This window comes from Trichechus manatus, unplaced genomic scaffold (genome assembly GCF_000243295.1).
Source record: "Trichechus manatus latirostris isolate Lorelei unplaced genomic scaffold, TriManLat1.0 scaffold00008, whole genome shotgun sequence".
NCBI lineage: Eukaryota > Metazoa > Chordata > Mammalia > Sirenia > Trichechidae > Trichechus > Trichechus manatus.
In genome coordinates, this window is record NW_004443944.1 from 19,940,537 (window position 1) to 19,958,154 (window position 17,618).

The 17,618-nt window shown below is 50.5% G+C and overlaps 1 protein-coding gene across 2 annotated transcripts in view; it reads right to left on the reverse strand.

The window, feature by feature from the left end:
- Positions 1-387: 387 nt before the first annotated feature.
- The window catches only part of TOX2 (TOX high mobility group box family member 2), a 125,668-nt gene continuing 108,437 nt past the window's right edge, over positions 388-17,618 (reverse strand). Inside the window, exons 3-8 of one of the 2 annotated variants that reach the window (XM_023724583.1) lie at positions 10,899-11,138; positions 8,126-8,353; positions 5,479-5,559; positions 3,689-4,087; positions 2,539-2,666; positions 388-632 (exon numbers count right to left, since the gene is read on the reverse strand). In XM_023724583.1, coding sequence (XP_023580351.1) covers positions 596-632; positions 2,539-2,666; positions 3,689-4,087; positions 5,479-5,559; positions 8,126-8,353; positions 10,899-11,138 — 1,113 coding nt within the window. In that variant the 3' untranslated portion in view covers positions 388-595. The remainder of the gene's footprint in view (positions 633-2,538; positions 2,667-3,688; positions 4,088-5,478; positions 5,560-8,125; positions 8,354-10,898; positions 11,139-17,618) is intronic. The other variant, XM_004370330.2, reaches the window with a different exon arrangement.

Below are 17,618 nucleotides of genomic sequence, written 5' to 3' on the forward strand. Positions count from 1 at the left end.
CCGCTTCTGTGCACATCTCCCTTTAGATAAAATGTAAAAAAAAAAAAAAAAAAAAAAAAAAAGTACTAAGAGTCATATAAAATGCTTCTTACCTTAAAGGAAACTACTTTTTCCCGACAAAATAATCTTACAGATGTCTTCAGCACAGTTCTAAAACACTTAGTCAACTACTTACACGGAGCCCACAGTTCATCGGTTTCAAATCTTTTGTTCATGCCGTAACACTGGATTTGCATGTCCATGGCTGGGCCAGCCCCCCTGCCCCCTGCCCCCGGGGGTGGGCTTCTGTTGGCCCACATGAGCTGGGGCTGGTCCAGATGGCTGGATGGAGGGTGCAGGGCGTGGGCGAGGAGCAGGGTCCGCAGTTACCCTGGAGCAAGCAGGTCGGGGCAGAAGGTTCCTGCAGGTTCTTTGGGCCAGCGGTGGGCGTGGGAGGTGGAGAAGGGGACTCAGCCCTGGGCATTGGTGTGTCACTGCTCCCTCGTGTCTCTTGCTCACCCTGCTGCCTGCCAAGGCCTCTTTTCTGCAGTCAGCCCCTCAGGCTCTGAGCAAGCCCTCCAGCGAGCCTCAGCGAGGGGGCGGAAGGGAGGCGGGATTAGGTGAGGTAGAGCGATTTGTCCCTGGGGAGCAGGCTGTGGAGAGAGGAGGGACTGTCAAAGCTGGCCCCCCAGACCTGCCTGGCCCTCAGGGGCCTAAACACAGGGCCCAGGGGGATCTGACCTGCACTCTAGCCCTTTACTCCATGCACTGGACTCTGCTGTCCCTCCGGACGATGACTGGTCCATCCCCAACTTGCCACTAAGCAGAACCAAACACCGCTCCTGGCATTCTGGAAGGACCCACCCAGTCCTCAGCACATCTGTCCCTCATCCACACCCATTCCAACACACCATAGTGCTCACATCCGTCTGTAATCATGTAATCACGGTGTTTCCGGTTGTAAATCTTACATAGAATTCAAGGCGGCAGGCACTTACTACGTTTTCAAAAAAGGCAGTGCTGTAGGCTGTCCTCCATGTGCGGAAAGTGAGGCCCAGGCGGAAGGGCCCACCTCAGAAGTTTGGATATTCTACGAGGTCCACTAAAGACCCCCACACTTTTGGGAGAAATTGAGGGGAGGTAGAAGGAGTAGGGTAGCAGGGTCTGCACCCACTTGGGGTGTGGGGAAGGGTGTTCCTGCTGAGCTGAGTGCCCACCTGTGGATCTCGCACCAGCCATGTCAGAGAGGGGCATGGCCATCCTTAACTGCTCAGTACCCAGGAGCCTCCTGCACCAGCCATCTGGGCACTGAGGAGCCCTGTGCTGGAAGGCCGACCGCTGGGGCAGGGGTGGCTGGTCCCTGGCGCCAGCAGGCCACCCAGCTACCAATCATTAACGCTAGGCCTTTGGTGGTGAGGAGCTGTTTCTGGGAGGCGGCTGCTCAGCACTACCTTTCCCAGCTGTGGCCACAGACTGATTCTCACCAAGGGAGGGGGCAAAGCAGGTAGGTTAAGGAGCACGTGTGGCTCCTTCACTCTGTGTTTCCCCTTCTGCTGGCTGAAATGAAAAAATGACTCTCCCTTGATGACAGGAAGGAGGGACCACACAGATGGAGCTTTCCAGAGGAGGGGGCCATTCACCTGGGTTCAAGGCTAAGCATGCAGGCAGGGATCGGGAGGCCCAGAGGCCTGAGCCCACAGGAGGACCAGGGAGGAGCCCCATGATGCTGGAGTCTGGGTGTCTAGTAGGATGGTGGGCTGCAGGGCAGGGTGGGGCATACCTCTAAAGTTTGGGATTCCTTGGGTTAGATGCTCGGCCCCTTCTAGGGTGCCGTGAACACTACTGGTGCTGCCCCCAGATCTCCTTCATTGCGTGTTCAGTTGCCCACTTCTCCAGAGAACTGCCCTTGACTGAATGGAACTGCCTTGTCGAGGGGCTATACTCGCCCGCAGCCCGCAGCCCACAGCCAATGGCTGACTGGCACAGGCTACAAGAAGGCAGCTCTCTGACGTCCAGGTGGGACCAACTTTGTGGAACCAATCATGCTCCAGAGCTCCCCGTGGGCTCAGGCTGAAGCAGGCCTCCAGCTGAGACCACACCCTTGCTCAACTCCCTCCTCTGCCCTGTCCTGCTGCCCTCCCTCCCCACCTCCCCAGAGCACTCCCTCAACACATCCTCAGAGCCTCAGGCTCTGCTTCCAGGGAACCTGACTTAAGACACAGGACCTTTCACTGGTTGTCACATGGAAGCATTTGTGGGGGGAAAAAAAAAAAGGTGAAAGGAGAAAAGGCAAGACAGAAGACCAGCCTCAGTTTCCCAAATAAGCCCTGGAATCAGATCAGCTGAGGCCTCCTGGGGCCTCACCCTGCTCTGCATCCATCTCCTGGATGCCGCCAGTGCCCAAGAGGAACCCCAGCAGAGCTGGCGGTGATGTGGAGGGCCTCACCCAGGTCCAAATCACCCCCTGGCCTTTTCCCCACCCCCTTGTCATCCTTGTTCCCACTGTCCAAGCGTCAACAGGGCAAAGGCAGGGCAGGAGTGGATTGGGTGAGGACTGACCTGCAAGTACTGATGCCACACTCCGCGCTGGGGTAACTGCTGTCCCAGTCTCCACTGCTCGTGGGGTTGGATGGGCCAGGTGAACGGGACCCTGACCCGCTGGGGAACTCAGAGATGTGAGGGAAGTCCTGCAAAGGGGGAGGAGGAGACAGGTGAGCAGGAGAGACAAAGGAGTGGACTGCCTCTGGTAGGAAGGTGGGGGTGGGGGCTCTCTGTGCCTGAGGGTGTTCACACTCTAAAGAAACACTTCCTCTGGGTGACATAAAATCTGCACTTTGCCTCTGCCTGGAATGAGGCTTTTTTTCCCCAGGAGAGCACCTTTTGAAAGGTGACCGTCTTAGCTGAATCTGAGGGTGAAGGACCTTGCCTTTTGAGTCTTTCCCCTTCTGGGCCTCAGTTTCCCAATCTGTAAAACGGAGTTACACCTTCTCCTCACTTACAGACTATTTCATTATCCAGTATTTCGCATTTCCAACAGTAAAAAATCTACTCTCCAACTATTTTGCACATTAACAATGTACGTCTGGCAGTAACGGACACCGAGGTGCGAGGGTGCGAGGCGAGAGTGACACTGGCTGTAATCGTTAAGGTTCTGTGTCAGCTTGGCTAGGCCATGATTCTCAGTGGTTTGGTAGTTATGTAATGATGTAGTCATCCTCCATTTTCGCATAACACAATTTTGCATAATGACCTGGTCTTTGGAACCCAACCATATCACTAAATGAGGAGAGGGTGTATCGGGCTGAATGACCTCCAGAGCTATGTCAGCCCTGTAACAGTCTCTGCAGAACAATTAGTGGGCGTCTGGTCTCCAAAGCTTTGGGAAGAGTCAGGGGCTAGGGAGGAAGCCACAGTGGCCTCAGCCCCTTGGGTCAAGGAACAGACGTGGATAGAGGATAAGAGAAGGAGGGCTTGGAATATCCTAAGAATATATCCGGCAACTTAGCAACTGTTCACTGCAACCAGTACATCTCAGGTAAGGTGTACTAGACCCATTTCATAGATGCGATAACTGAGGCTCAGGAAGGTAAGGTGCCTAGACTGAGGTTGCATAGCTGGTGAGTTGGCAGAGCCAGAATTTGAAATCCCAAGCTGCCTCCCCTCTCTGAAAGGGTCACCGAATTGCCCATTCCCACAATGTCCTGCTTACCTGTGGCCCTGAGGGCGAGGGGCTCATAGCCAGCTGCACCTGGAGTGCCATGGGGGTGGGCAGGACGGGAGGCTGGGGGGCCGGGGACATGCTAACAGGTGGGCTGAGGAGGGCGCCCTGTGCGTGGGGGGGCAGTGACAGCTGCTGGTGCAGAGGGGGGCTGAGTGAGAAGGAGGGTGGTGGTGGTGGGGAGGATGCACTGAGGCCTGGCAGCAGTGACTTGGAGCCCAGCGTCCGGGCGAGGCTGGCAGGAGAGGCCCCGCTGCGGAAGGCCTGCAGGTCCGAGGGCGTCAGGAAGGAGGCCAGGCCTGGCATGGCATACATGGGCTGCTTGGGTGGGAGCATTTTGGCTGGTGGGTTCGCCTGAGTGCTCTTGGTCTCACACTGGTCCGAGGAGCTCTGGAAGGAAACAGAAACCAGTCACTCTGGAGAACAGGGAGAAGCCAGAACTGGGGCCATGAGACCAGGTGGTTCTGCAGCCCACTGACATGGCCCCTGGCTGGCTCTCTTGGGGGAGAACTGTGGACTAACCAGAGATCATGCAGGGTCCTTAGTACAATTGGATGGTGGTGCAAATGATTCATGTGCTTGCTGCCAGCCAAAAGACTGGAGGTTCAAGCCCGCCCAGAGGCGCCTCAGAAGAAAGGTGATCTGCTTCCAAAAAATCAGCCATTGAAAACCCTATGGAGCACAGTTCTACTCTGACACACAGTGCAGTTGCCATGAGTTGGAAATGACTCAATGGCAACTGATTGGTTGGTTGGCTAGTTCACTTGGCTCTGCCCATCCAACTACCCCTGCTTTAATCACTGTGGGCTCTATCCCACCATGGGGGAATTCCATGCTTCTCACCAGCCAATGAAGCCACCATCATCCAGTTGACCTAACCTTCCTTCATGCTTCTCTCTAGGCTCTATGCCTTTGCACAATCTGTTACCTCTACTTGGAACACCCTCTTTGGTCGATTCTTTATGGTCTAACCCAGATGTCATCTCCTCTGCAGCAGCTCCAGGACAACCTCCCGCCCCACTTGGTCTCCATGTCCATGCCCACACCTTGCATCCTGACTTGCTGATGTTCACAGAGGTGACAGGCAATGCAGTCAGGAGTAGAAGCCAAACTGGAAGACCAGCAAAACCGGATTTGAATCCTATATATCCACTTAATAAGTTGGATAATTTCGGTCAAGTTACTTAACCTCTCTGAGTGTTGGGTTCTTGTTGGGAGAATTAAATTAAATTCTCATGGTAAGTGTTAAGTGCCCAGCATGTTAAGTGCCCAGCAATGAGCCTGGCATACAGTCGGTGCACTAGAGAGGTGACCATGTTGGCTTTACTCATCCTTTCCAAGACGTATGTTGTTGGCTGTTGTCTAGTCAGTCCCTGACCACTGGCAACCCCATGCACAAGGGAACAAAATGCTGCCTGGTCCTGCACCATCCCCATGATTGGCTGTGGACTGGACCATTGTGATCCATAGGGTTTTCACTGGCTGATTTTCGGAAGTAGATCATTAGGCCTTTCTTCCTAGTCCCTCTTAGTTTGGAAACTTCACTGAAACGTGTTCAGCATCACAGCAACACACAACCCACCACTAACAGATGGGTGGTAGCTGCGCATGAGGTGCATTGGTTGGGAATTGAACTTGGGCGTCCCTCATCGAAGGTGACAATTCCATCACTGAACCATCACTGCCCCTAGTTCTGGCTATTCCTGTGGGCCCTGGTTCTTGCTCCATCCCTCAAGTGGCCCTATTCTTAACAGGGTAGTGCCTAGGGATTCCAGTGTTACCTTGGAGACGAGGCTGGCCCTGTAGGCTGCCAGAGCCTTTAGATACTCCTTCTTAGCTGCTTCAGTCTTCCTCTTGTAGGCCTGAAATATCCAAGAATGGGCAACATCGGGGAGAACGTCATAGAGGAGACACGGTACAGGGACCAAGGATGGGAAGGAGCTGTCAGCAAGGCATGGATTTGAGAGATGGACCTGAATGAGGGTGAAGGATCCAGAGCTGGCCAGTCAACTGCTGGCCCCTCTCTGGGAGCACTGCACAGGGAGTCTGGAGAACAGGCTACATCCCAGTTCCTCAGCCAAGTCACTGTATGCCCTTGGGTAACATGTTTCACCTCCCTGGGCCTCCAGGTCACCGTATCTGGCTACAGAAAGACTCGGCCCCTCGAAGACCCCAATTCTGACCTAGCACAGTATAGATTTCCTAATGCTGAACCATCTTTGCATCCTAGAATGAACTCTACTTGCTCATAGTCTGTTAGTCTGGATTCAATTTGCTAATATTATTAGGATTTCACATCCAGGTTCACATGGGTGGTGGACTGACTGCAGGAATGGCCCCAGTGTGTTCACATCTCCCTTTTGGCAGCGCCCTCCCACAGTGACCCCGGGCTTGGTCTGTGACTGGCTTTAGCCTATAGGGCAGTAGCAAATATGATGGAAGTGGAGACTTGAAAAGTGCTTACACATTGGGGCTTGCTCTCTTGCTGCTCTTGGAACTCTGAGTTGCTATGTGAAGAAGCCTGAGCTAGTACACTAGGTGATAGGGACAGGTGGCCCAGTTTGCCTCGGTTGCTCCAGCTGACAGCCATCCAACTCCCAGAAACAGAGTCACCTAACTGACTGGCAGCTGAGTATAAACACGTGACTGAACACAGATGAGACTGGCAGAAGAACCACTCAGCCAAGCCCAGCACAATTCATGGACCCTAGGATTTATGAGCTGAATAAATAGTTGTTTGAAGCCACTATGTTTTGGGGTTGTTCGCTATACACTCAAAACTAATTAACTTGGAACTAACTGATACATCCCAGCTCCCTTGCTGCTCAGATGCCATAACTCTAAGGCCCAATGTGTTCTATGCTAGCTCTCAGAGTCGCCCAGTGGGATTGCCCTCTGGTTGCCCACAGTAGTACCTTCTTTGATAACACATCCTTCATCGGCTGCCTTTCTTTCCCTGTCTCACTTCCCCACTCCCTTACCAGCTGATACTGGGGTCACCTCCCAAATAAACTACTCATACTATAATATATTCTGAAAATACTTTAAACTTTAGAATGTGGTATAGGAGGCATTTCAAATAAGTAAAGACAGGACTGATAAATTAATAATCCATTTCTCTGGCCCCAAACCTGGTACTCTATCCATGTTTCTCACCTTAATGAATGGCATCTCCATTCACCCAGAATGCTAGCCAGAATCCCAAGAATGAGTCTTCCTCGACCTGCTCTTCACCCTCTACCCGATCCACCTGGTCCAGGCCACTGTCAGCTCTCTCCTGGACGACTGTAATAGCCTTTTGCTCTGCCATGCCCATTCTTTCCTGCTCCAGGCTGCCAGACTGATCTCTCCTCTGCTTAACGCTCTTCCATGGTTTCCTCTGCTCTTAGAACAAGACCCAACTCCTTCCAAGGCCTACAAAGCCCAGCATCATCTGGCCCCTGCCCACCATCCCAGCTTCATCTATGTCATGATGACTCTCAAAATTTCACTCCAGCCATCCTGGGCTCAGTTTAGTCCTGTGTACTTGCCAGGCTCCTTCCCATCACCAGGCCTTTGCATGCACGTCTCCCCCGCTCGGGGTAACTCACCCTTCAGTCTCACTAGGAGGTCTGACCCCTGTGACTCTGTCTAGACCTTTTCTTTTTGCTCTCATGCACCATGCACCCACCTGGTCCATGGCACAATCACAATTGTAATTTTACATTTATTTATCTGCTTATTTGACCCCAATTGATCTTCCCAGCTCTACAGATCTGAGTGTCAAATCCTGAGTCTACCCCAACTCACTGTGGTGACCATGGGCAAGTCACCTAGCCTCTCAATGCCACTGTCTCCTCCTATCAAAACAGGAAAGCAATGGCGAACTCCCCAGGGTGCTTTAAGGGCGAAGTGAGATAACGGAGGGAGAGCCCAGCACAGTGCTCAGCACAGATACGGCTTAGATAATGGTTGCCAGTATTCCTGTTTCACAGATAAGGAAACTGAGGCTCAGAGAGGTTAGGTGAGCAGCCTCAGGTCACACAGCTGGTAGCCTGCATTTACTTATGAGCTAGTGCTGCTCCCTACTCCCCTTGGAGGCCCTTTAGAGGGGGCCACAGGCATGCAGTCAGTGAGATGCGGAGCTCTGGCCTGGACTCCAGACGTTCAGAGTTGGAGGGACAGGATGGTTGGAGATCCTTGTCCTTGTTTTATAGATGAGGAAGCAGAGGCTCAGAATGGTTAAGTCATTAACAAACGTGGGTGGTAAACAGTAGAATTGGAAGGGACCCAGCTTTCCAGCTTATAGATGGCCAAGCTGAGCCCAGGGCGACCTCTGCAAGAACCTCAGGTTCTGCAGGCTGGGTCTGGTTTCAGACCTTCTGAGTCTGTCCTTAGCTGCAGGACCATGAAGCCTTGGGGATAGCCCAGAAAGGGATCAAGACTCACCTGCTTCTGCTCCTCTCCCAAGCTGTCCCACATGGAGGCCACGATTTTGGACACGTCACCGAAGGTGGCGCTGGGGTTCTGTCCCTTGATGGCAGCCTGAGTGTCTCTGAAGAACAGTGCGTAGGCTGACACTGGCTTCTGGGGCTCATTAGGGTCCTTCTTCTTCTTCTTCTTTGGGTTCTTGGCCTTTTTTCCTGTGTCAGCTGAGGGTCTCTTCTCTCCCAAGATCTGCCCAGGTGAGAGGAGTCAGAAAGCCCTCACAGTCAAAGGACCTCCTGCCGAAGCTGATCCAACCCAGCCTCGGCCAGAGCTGGACTTTGCTCAGTAGCCTCACACACGGGCAATGATGGGCCTCAAACACATGCAGAATGGGCCACACTGTCAGGCTGGCCACCCACCAGGTGGGGTGGCAACTGAAGCCTTGCCCCGGGCTGGACAGACAGAGAGACAGATGAACATACACACACAAATGTCCTAGGTAGGAGCTCCGGGTTTCTGTTTAACTCATTAATGAGAGAATCAGCATGACGGCAGAGCAGGCTCAAAGACATACAGGAGGAAGAAGTATTTATAGTCCCTGAAAGAATGCTAGAATAAGATCACTAAATCACATGTAAAAGTGGTTAATACCCTATTGAGCAATCGAACTATAACCTTTGGAGGTTTTACTCTTTTCTACTGGACAGAAATCATTTGCACTTCTATAGAAAAAGATTAATTTGCCTTGTCATCAGATAAAAACCATTCACAGCTCTATCACTCTTTTTCAAGTTACATCTATTTTTACAGAGTTGTAAAATACCCTAATCCATAATCAATAATGAATCAAAACAAGGGTACGTTCTCTTAGAAAATCAGGTAATTCTTGAATGAGCCTGTTGGACAATGCTCTGGGATGACACTGAAAGAATATGTAGTTTTTTGGCCCTGTTTCTAAGTTTTGGATATATATTTTTTCTTAACAGCCTTCCCCCTTGTGATCACAGATAATCTCCAAAGATCATTCTTGATTACAAAGGGTCGGTCTCCTCCACCACACTTCAGCTGGGTAACTTTGGGCAGGTTGCTTAATCTCCCTGTGAGGGGAGGGACAGGAGAGGCCAGCGATGGAGTCAGTGGCCTCATCCTGGACACTTGGATCTGGAGCAGTCAGACTCCAAGACCATAATCCTGTCAGTGCCTGAAAAAGGGCTTCCAGGGGGCAGATATGGGGATGCTCACCACAGACCTCAGGCCTCACAGGGACCCAGGACTTTAGTCAAAGACCCTGGATCCTGCAGTGATGACCACAGCTCTGAGTAGCAAGAAAACGAAGGTGACACCATGGAGTGATAAACTGTGGACCAGTGGACAAGACTCAGGCCTCCACATCTGAGGGACAGTGAAGGGCAGGGATCTGTGGCAATGCTGGTTCTGTTCCTGAGTCTTTCACTGTAGCCACCCACCTCTCTGAACCTCAGTTTTCTTTGCACCTTGCAAGATAAGGGATGAAGAGGTGCCTTGTAATTGATGAAGAGCTAAACAGATGTGGTTGAGAGCACATATGCTGGAGTCAGACCGTAAGCAGCTGGGCTTGAATCCCAGCTCTGCCACTTACTGCTGTGTGACCCTGGATAAGTTACTTAACCTGTCTGGGCCTCAGCTTCCCCATCTGCCAAATGGAAATAATCATAGTAACCTACCACGTAGGGTTGTTCTGAGGATTACATGGATGAATACGTATTACATGCCTAGAACAATGTCTGGTCCATAGGAAGTGTTTTGTAAGTGTTTTCTAAATACAAAATAAAATAAAAACCTTGCCTGGCCTATGATAGTGGCTGAGTGATCCTGAGACGAAGGTGGACCAAGATTCAGAGGCACCCACCCGAGTCAACAAGGTCAGGGTCTCTGACAGGTGGTATGGGCGCCATGGTTACTGCCCTGGGCATCTGTAGAAAACGTGGAAAAAGTCTGAGAGGCCCTTATGAAGAAGAAAGGGTATGGACTGTGGGAGGCGGTAGTCATGGGATCGAGTCTGGATTCTGTCACCAGCTCGTTGGGAGACCCTGGGAAAGCACTTCCATCCCTGGCCTTTCCTGGCCTCTCTTTTGTTCCCCAGTAAAACAAGATGCTCTGACAGGGAGACAGATTTAGAGAGTGCAAAGACAGGCCCACAGCTGGCCAGGTGGTGGCTCTCATCACTGACATGTTCTTGAAGAGGCCAGACCACCCCTGGGCTCCGGGGATGTTGCAGGGGGCATCCCCCAATGGGGGGCCATTTTTAACACCTCATCCCCACTGTCAGTGCTGAACACCCTGGGTCCAGAGGTGCCCTCTGCTGGACCCCACATTTTTGTAAGAATATCTTCTAAAAGGCCAAGGTGGCCATAAAATGTGACCCTGAGGATCTTGCAGATGCCACTGAAATGACCCAATGGCCATCCAGGTGTAAGACTTCCATTGTGCTCTCATGGCATTCTCCCACCCCAGCCCCTCGACATTTATTGGTGTTTTCTCTGCTTTATACACAAGGCCATGGAAGCACAGAGAGGGTAGACCTTGTCAAGGACACACAGCAAATTTAGCACCAACAGGTGCTATTCCCATTGACAAGATGTTCTGGTCAGTGGTCCCTGTTCTACTTGCTGCTTTTCTTCCTCCTCCTCTTCCGGCAAAGGGTACAGACACTCTTCTAGTCTTTTCTAGAGGTGGTGATGCCCATTTCCACATAGCACCCACCCCCTGCTGATGGGAGGGCATCTTAAGGCTTTTCACCTCTGCCCCTACATACCTTGAAATGTGCTTCCGACTCCTCCTCCTGGGTTGAACTGGAGGGAGAGGGGGTCGCTGATTTGCTCCCTGGGGGTGACGGGGAGCTGTGGGTGATGCCACTCCGGATGCCCATCTGAGAAATGAGCTGGGACTGGCTGAGGGCGCTCATGTGGCTGGCCAGCATCCCCGGGCGGCCCAGCAGGGGCCCTGGCCGGCCTGAGTCATAGGCAGCAACCTCTGAGTGGACCATCTCCTGGATCTAAGAGAGGAGGACAGGGTGTTTTGAGTTAGAAAGGATCTGCCCCATCACACCATGACATCTGCATTTTGGGACTCAGAAGAGAGGGCATGTAGGTGAGACGTCAAGGGTGGCCCGGCTCCACTCTGGGCTGTGCCTTCCCTGTGGGTCTCCAGGTGGAGTGGCCACCACATTCCATTCTGACCCCTGCATGTGTGGGTGCACCTATGGGGGGCCTTCAACCCCTTGACAGTTTGCCATCCTGTTGACATTCACCCTAGACAAAAGGTTAGTACTTCTGCCCTTGCCAGAAAGCTCGGTCTAGCTGTAAACTAATCACTTAATGATACTGAGTCTTCTCTCCTGGAATGTGCTGTTTCTGCATTCATTCACTATGCAGTACAAAGCGGATAGATGCTGGAACCCAACTGCCTTTTGAATCCTGCTTCTGCCATTTATAAGCTGGGTGACTCTGGCCAAGTTTCTTAACCTCTCTGTGCCTCAGTTTCTTCATAGGTAAAATGTGGATTATAGTCAAACCTACCCTACAGGATTGTTAAAGGATTAAATGTACCTGGAATCAAAAACAAAAAAAAACAAAAAACAGTTGCTGTCGAGTCAATTTTAACTCATGGCAACCCCGTGTGTGTCAGAGCAGAAGTGTGCTCCACAGGGTTTTCAATGGCTGATTTTTCAGAAGTAGATTGCCAGGCCTTTCTTCCAAGGTACCTGTGGCTGGACTTGAACCTCCAACCTTTTGGTTAGCAGCCGAGTGTATTGTATTAACCGTTTGCACCACTCTCGGACTCCACCCGGCACAGAGCAAGCCCTATATTGTATAAGGGTTTGTGAAATACATAAACTAAATAAATCCCTGGGTAAAGTTGAGTGTTTTTCTTCCTGCAGGTCAGTAATTTTCTTATTAACTCTATTCACCATGATAATTCCTAACCAGCTAATTTGGAATATAAGAAAGCTACTGATTTTTACATACAGGCACTTCTCATATTAAATACATTTAGAATAGTGTGTACTTCTGACCTAAACATTATGTACATACACACATGGTAGGGCGTGGCATACCAGTCTGCATACTCATAATTATTTGTATTTCCTTTGTATCTGTGGTTTTTCTCCCTTTCTAACCTGAGATGTTCAGTACCTGTGTTTTCCTCCACTTTTCTTCATTAGGCGAGCTAACGGGTTTTCTGGAGCCCTGGTGGCATAGTGGTTAAGAGCTCAGCTGCTAACCAAAAGGTCGGTAGTTCAAACCCACCAGCCAATCCTTGGAAACTCTATGGAGGCAGTTCTACTCTGTGCTAGAGGGTTGTTATGAGTCGGAGCCGACTCCGTGGCACCTAACGACAACAACAATGGGTTTTCTGCTTTATTGTGAGTTGTTTCTTTTCTCCTCCTGTGGTGGAGCGATGACTTTGTGTGGCCTTGATAGCCATGGTCTTGTAACTCTCACCCAGGTGATTGTGTGACAGGGTAACTGTGGCCTATCAAGGGTATTGGTCAGTCTTGCCTTAAAAGAGAGCCAATTCCAGAGCAAAGAGGAGAGCGTACCCCCACCAAAGAAGGAGAGAGTGGCAGCAGAGACCTGCAGGAGATGGCGCATTGGGCTTCCTGGCCCACGGACCAAGAAAGTTGAGTGCCTTTGGGCAGAGACTGAGGGCCAGGGAAACGTCTACGCCTGATCCACAAATCTGGGACTTGCCAGCCTCCAAAACTCGTGAGCCATTTACTTTACATGGTCTGTGAGTGCTGTGAGATGTTGCAAGAAATTAGGGAACCCAAAGACAGGAGGGAGAGTACTGAGGCAAGAAGGAGCAGCTGATGTTAGAGATGATGGAATGGTACAGCAGCTTGGAAAAGTCAGACATCTGGGACATCTTTAACCTCTGCCTCATAGGAACCAGCTTTGTGCTGATCCTTATAAAAGAAATTATTCGTTTACCTCAAGAGAATCAACTCTTGAATTTATTTATCACTTCTACTGCTTCTGTTTTCTAATTCTGTAATATCTAAATTTATCTTTGTTAATCCCTACCTCTGCTTTTTAAAGGTTTACTATTGTTACTCCCCTCTCCATTTGGAGCTGCGTGTTGATTTTCAGTCTTTATTTTTAGTAATATATTTAATGCTATGAATTTTCCTCTGAGTATGACTAACATTTCTCACAGACTTCATCATATAAAAAGTTTTCATTATTGTGACTTTCAATTTATTTATTTCCATTTTAATTTCCTCTTTGATCCAAGAATTGTTTAAGAAGAGTTTTGAAATTTCTAAGTGGTTAATTTTTTTGTTTTCCCTTTGTGAAAGTACCATATTTTCACGGTGCACCCACGTAAATAATGCGCGCACGCATCTGACGCGACACAGCTCACTTATGAAAATAGCAAGGGTTGAGGGTTTGTGTAGTTGGCAAAAACATATGATGTGCTCATTATTTGTGTAAAATACGGTAATTTCTAGTAACAAAAGTGATCAAAGAATATGGTCTGTATTATTTGCCTTCTGAGAATTTATATGCGTCACTGGCACCAAATCATGCTCACTTTTTTCCTGTCTTTAAATAAAAACTTCCCTTAGCTCCAGGTCTTCTAAAAACTTCTGTCCCTGCACAAACTTCTTCAGAGAACAGTCTATCTATCCTCACTGTCACTAGCTCCTCTCCTCCCAGTCACAAAGCGTGTGGAGTCTGTCCTCATTACTATCTCTATCACTTTAATCATTTTCATCCCTCTCACCACCATCCTCAGCATTAGGAGGAAGAAGAGGAGGACAAGGAAGAGATGGAGGAGAAGGAGAAGTTTTTATTAAGCACTTACTATGTGCCAGAAACAGTACTAAGCTTACCCATATGTGACTCATTAACCACCACAACTACGATAAACCAAAAAACCAAACCCGTCGCCATCAAGTCAATTCTGACTCATGGTGACCCCATGTGTGTCAGAGTACAACTGTGCTCCATAGGGTTTTCAATGGCTGTGATCTTACAGAAGTAGATCGCCAGGCCTTTCTTCCACAGTGCCACTGGGTGGATTAGAACTGCCAACTTTTGGGTTAGTAGCAGAGCGTAAACCATTTCTGTCACTCAGGGATCCCACAACTACAATTAGAAAAAAAACTAAACCTATTGCTGTAGAGTAGATTCCAACTCATAGTGACCCTACAGGACAGGGCAGAACTGCCCCAAGGAGCAGCTGATGGATTTGAACTGCCGACCTTTTTACAACTACCATAGGAGGTGGGTAATGTAATCGTCCCCAGCCGAGCAAACCAAGGCTCAGAGACGTTCAGAGGTTTGTCCATGATGGCACAGCAACTAAGAGTGGAACTGGCTTTCTCCCTAAACTACGAGGTTTTTCTCCAAACACGCCTGCATCCTGGAGCCCGGGGACTGCCGACTCCCGCTGCAGCACTCTCCCCTTTGTCGAGGGCTCAGCACTGGGCTGACGGCTACCCCTCTACCCAGGCCTTCTCAGCTTCTTCAGCCCATCCCTTAAGAACTGGCATTCCTCCGGCTCTGTCCACCTGCCCTCCTCTCTCTCACACTCCCCCTGGGTGAGTCAGCTGCTTCTACTGGATAACTACAGACCAGGGGGCATGATTCTCAATTCCCATCTCCCACCCAAGAAAGCGTTTCCTTTAAAGCCAATTACTGGTTTTCAAAGAAAAAAGGAGAAGTCAGAGGAGAGGGACACAGAAGTATCTGAAGACAATGTCCACCCCTCCAACTGTTCTAGGAGTGCTCCATAGCCCACAGGACCCCTTCCCCGATCAGTATCCACCCCCTCTGCCCTACATGTCCAGCGATCATCACCTTTCGTCCTAATCAGCTACAGCAGATGCTGTGGGGGCCCTGCCTATGGGCCCTTGGCCTAGCTTGAAGGTCACTGTCAGAGGGTCACTGTTCATGCTGATGGCTTCGGGCATCTCCCTGCCTGAGAGCATTCTCTGGCCCAAGGTGGGCTGGAAGTGCTGAGGAGCTGAGGTCTCAGGAGTGACCAACCAATAAGGGACAGGAGTCTGTGGCTAAAACCTTGGCTGCCACTCCCCTCAATGGGATAGTTCTGAGCTGTATTCTATCAGAGGACCCCCGGCAGGATTGCTCTCCAGTTGCCCATGATGGTAACATCCCATTGTTGTTATTGGCTGTCTAGTTAATTAAGACTCACAGCGACCTCATGTGACAGAGTAAAACTATCCCATAGGGTTTTCTAGGCTGTAATCTTTACAGGAACAGATCACCAGGTCTTTCATCCATGGAGTTGCTAGGTGGGTTCGAACTGTCAACCTTCTGGTTAGTAGCCAAGCGCTTAACTGTTGCATTACCAGGGCTCCTTAACATCCTGTTGTTGTTACATGCTATCGAATCCATTCTGACTCATAGAGACCCTATAGAGTAGAACTGCCCCATGGGGTTTCCTAGGCCGTAATCTTTACGGAAGCAGATTGCCAGGTCTTTTCTCCTGCAGAACAGCTGATGGGTTTGAACCACTGACCTTTCGGTTATCAGCTGAGCGATTAACTACTGTGCCACCAGGGCTCCTTAACATCCCATTAAACTCGCTGCTATCGAGTCTAGCACGACCATAGCGACCCATAAAGGGTAGAGGAGAACTGCCCTATAGGGTTTCCAAGGCTGTAAATCTTTACAGAAATAGACTGTCAAATCTTTCTTCTGTGGAGCGGCTGGTGGGTTTGAACTGCCAACCTTTTGGTTACCAGCCAAGCGCTTAAACACTGTGCCACCAGGGCTACTTAACATCCTATTAACTCCACCCTCCCCCCGCTTATTGCCTTTCTTCCCTTCCTGGTCTCACCTCCCCCTTCCCTGGCAGCGCTTCCTGGGATCACCCCCCAAACAAACTACTTGTACCTAAACCTTTGTGTCAGGGTCTGCTTTTAGGGGGATCCCAAACTAAGGCACCAGCCCTGCCCCCAGCCTCCAGCAGGCTTCCTTGGGTCCAGGCTCCATGCTGGCCACCAGAGTGGTCCTTCTGGGGTATAAAATGTCCCTTTCATGCTTGGAATCTTTCAGGGGCTCCCGTGTCCCCCCATGGGATGGCAATGCCCTGGCCTTGTAAAATTCCCTGCAAAGATCTGCACAATCTCCTAACCTCCAGCTCCTGGGGACATGTGGGCGTCGCTCTAGAATGGGAATCTCTTCCCCTCTGGTCACTGTCCTTTTCCTCTATGTCATCATCCTTTGAGGCTCACCAGAAGTGTCACCTCCTTGGAGCAGCCTTTCCTACTTCTCTCCTGCTTCCTCTGGCTGTGCCCTCTTCCTGAGCCCTCCCCAGCACTCTCCAGGTGTGGCTCCCTCACCTGCTTATGTGCAGACACCTGCCTCCCAGCACGGGGCAGAGGGCTGGCACCCAGCCGGCGCTTCCCACATGTCTGGGAACCAAACAAACGGAGCCTCCTGCTTCCCTCCTGGAAACATATGGCCACACTCAGGAGTACATCTGCACCCTCTCCAGGCAGGATGAAGTGCAGGGAACAGTAACAAGGCGACGTTGTGAGCCTAATGAGGTTTGCCTGGTGTAATAGATTCTCAGGGCTGCAGGAACACAGACGCCCTTTTCACAAATTCCCCACTTGCAGTCTCTCCAGAGACAGCTGGAGTGCTGAGGGTAACCCCTGCTCAGCAGGGAGAGAAGTCACAGCTTTTCCTTCCCTCCTGCTGCTGCTGCACAGAGCTAACGCCCCGCCTGCTTCCTCGGAAGCACGAACAAGGTGTCATTAAACACAGCCTCGCGCTTTGCCTGGGGAATTGGCACGTTTCTTCCCATGAAGGCAGCAGCACTGTTCAACTCTATTCTCTCAATTAAACTGCTGCCTCAGAGGGTCCGGAAACCTCTCCTTCATTTCGGAGCACAATCAGACCCTAAAGGAACATTAACAAGCCGCTGACCAGCATTTTATAATTCCGCTCATAGCCTCAGAGTAGCCCTTTCCAACAGATTCTAATACTCCTGTTTTAGACAGATGGTGGTGCAACAGTGAAGCGCTCAGCTGCTAACTGAAAGGTTGGTGGTTTGAACTCAGCCAGCCGGTCCGTGGGAGAAAGACCTGGCGATCTGTTCCTGTAATTAACGCCCCCCACCCCCGCTGGAAAAACCCTATGGGGCAGTTCTACCCTGTCGCATGGGATCGCTAGGAGCTGGAATCAACTTGATGGCAGCTAACAACAACAATGTAGAGGATGGTGACTTTAGTAATGACGACAATAATACTATTATATTTAGTGAGTGCTCGTTATGTGCCCTGTGCTAGAAGCTTCACGGACAAACCTTTGACATAAGCACTATTATCACTCCCATTTTACATTAAAGACACTGAAGCTCAGAGAGGTGGAGTGACTTTCCCAAAGTCACACAGCTAGGAAGTGGCAAGGCCAGCGTCTGAGCTCTTTTCACTGCTCCCGCACAGATCTTCAGGGCTCTCACATGGCTGGGGGCAATAATGAGCCTGCCCTCATGG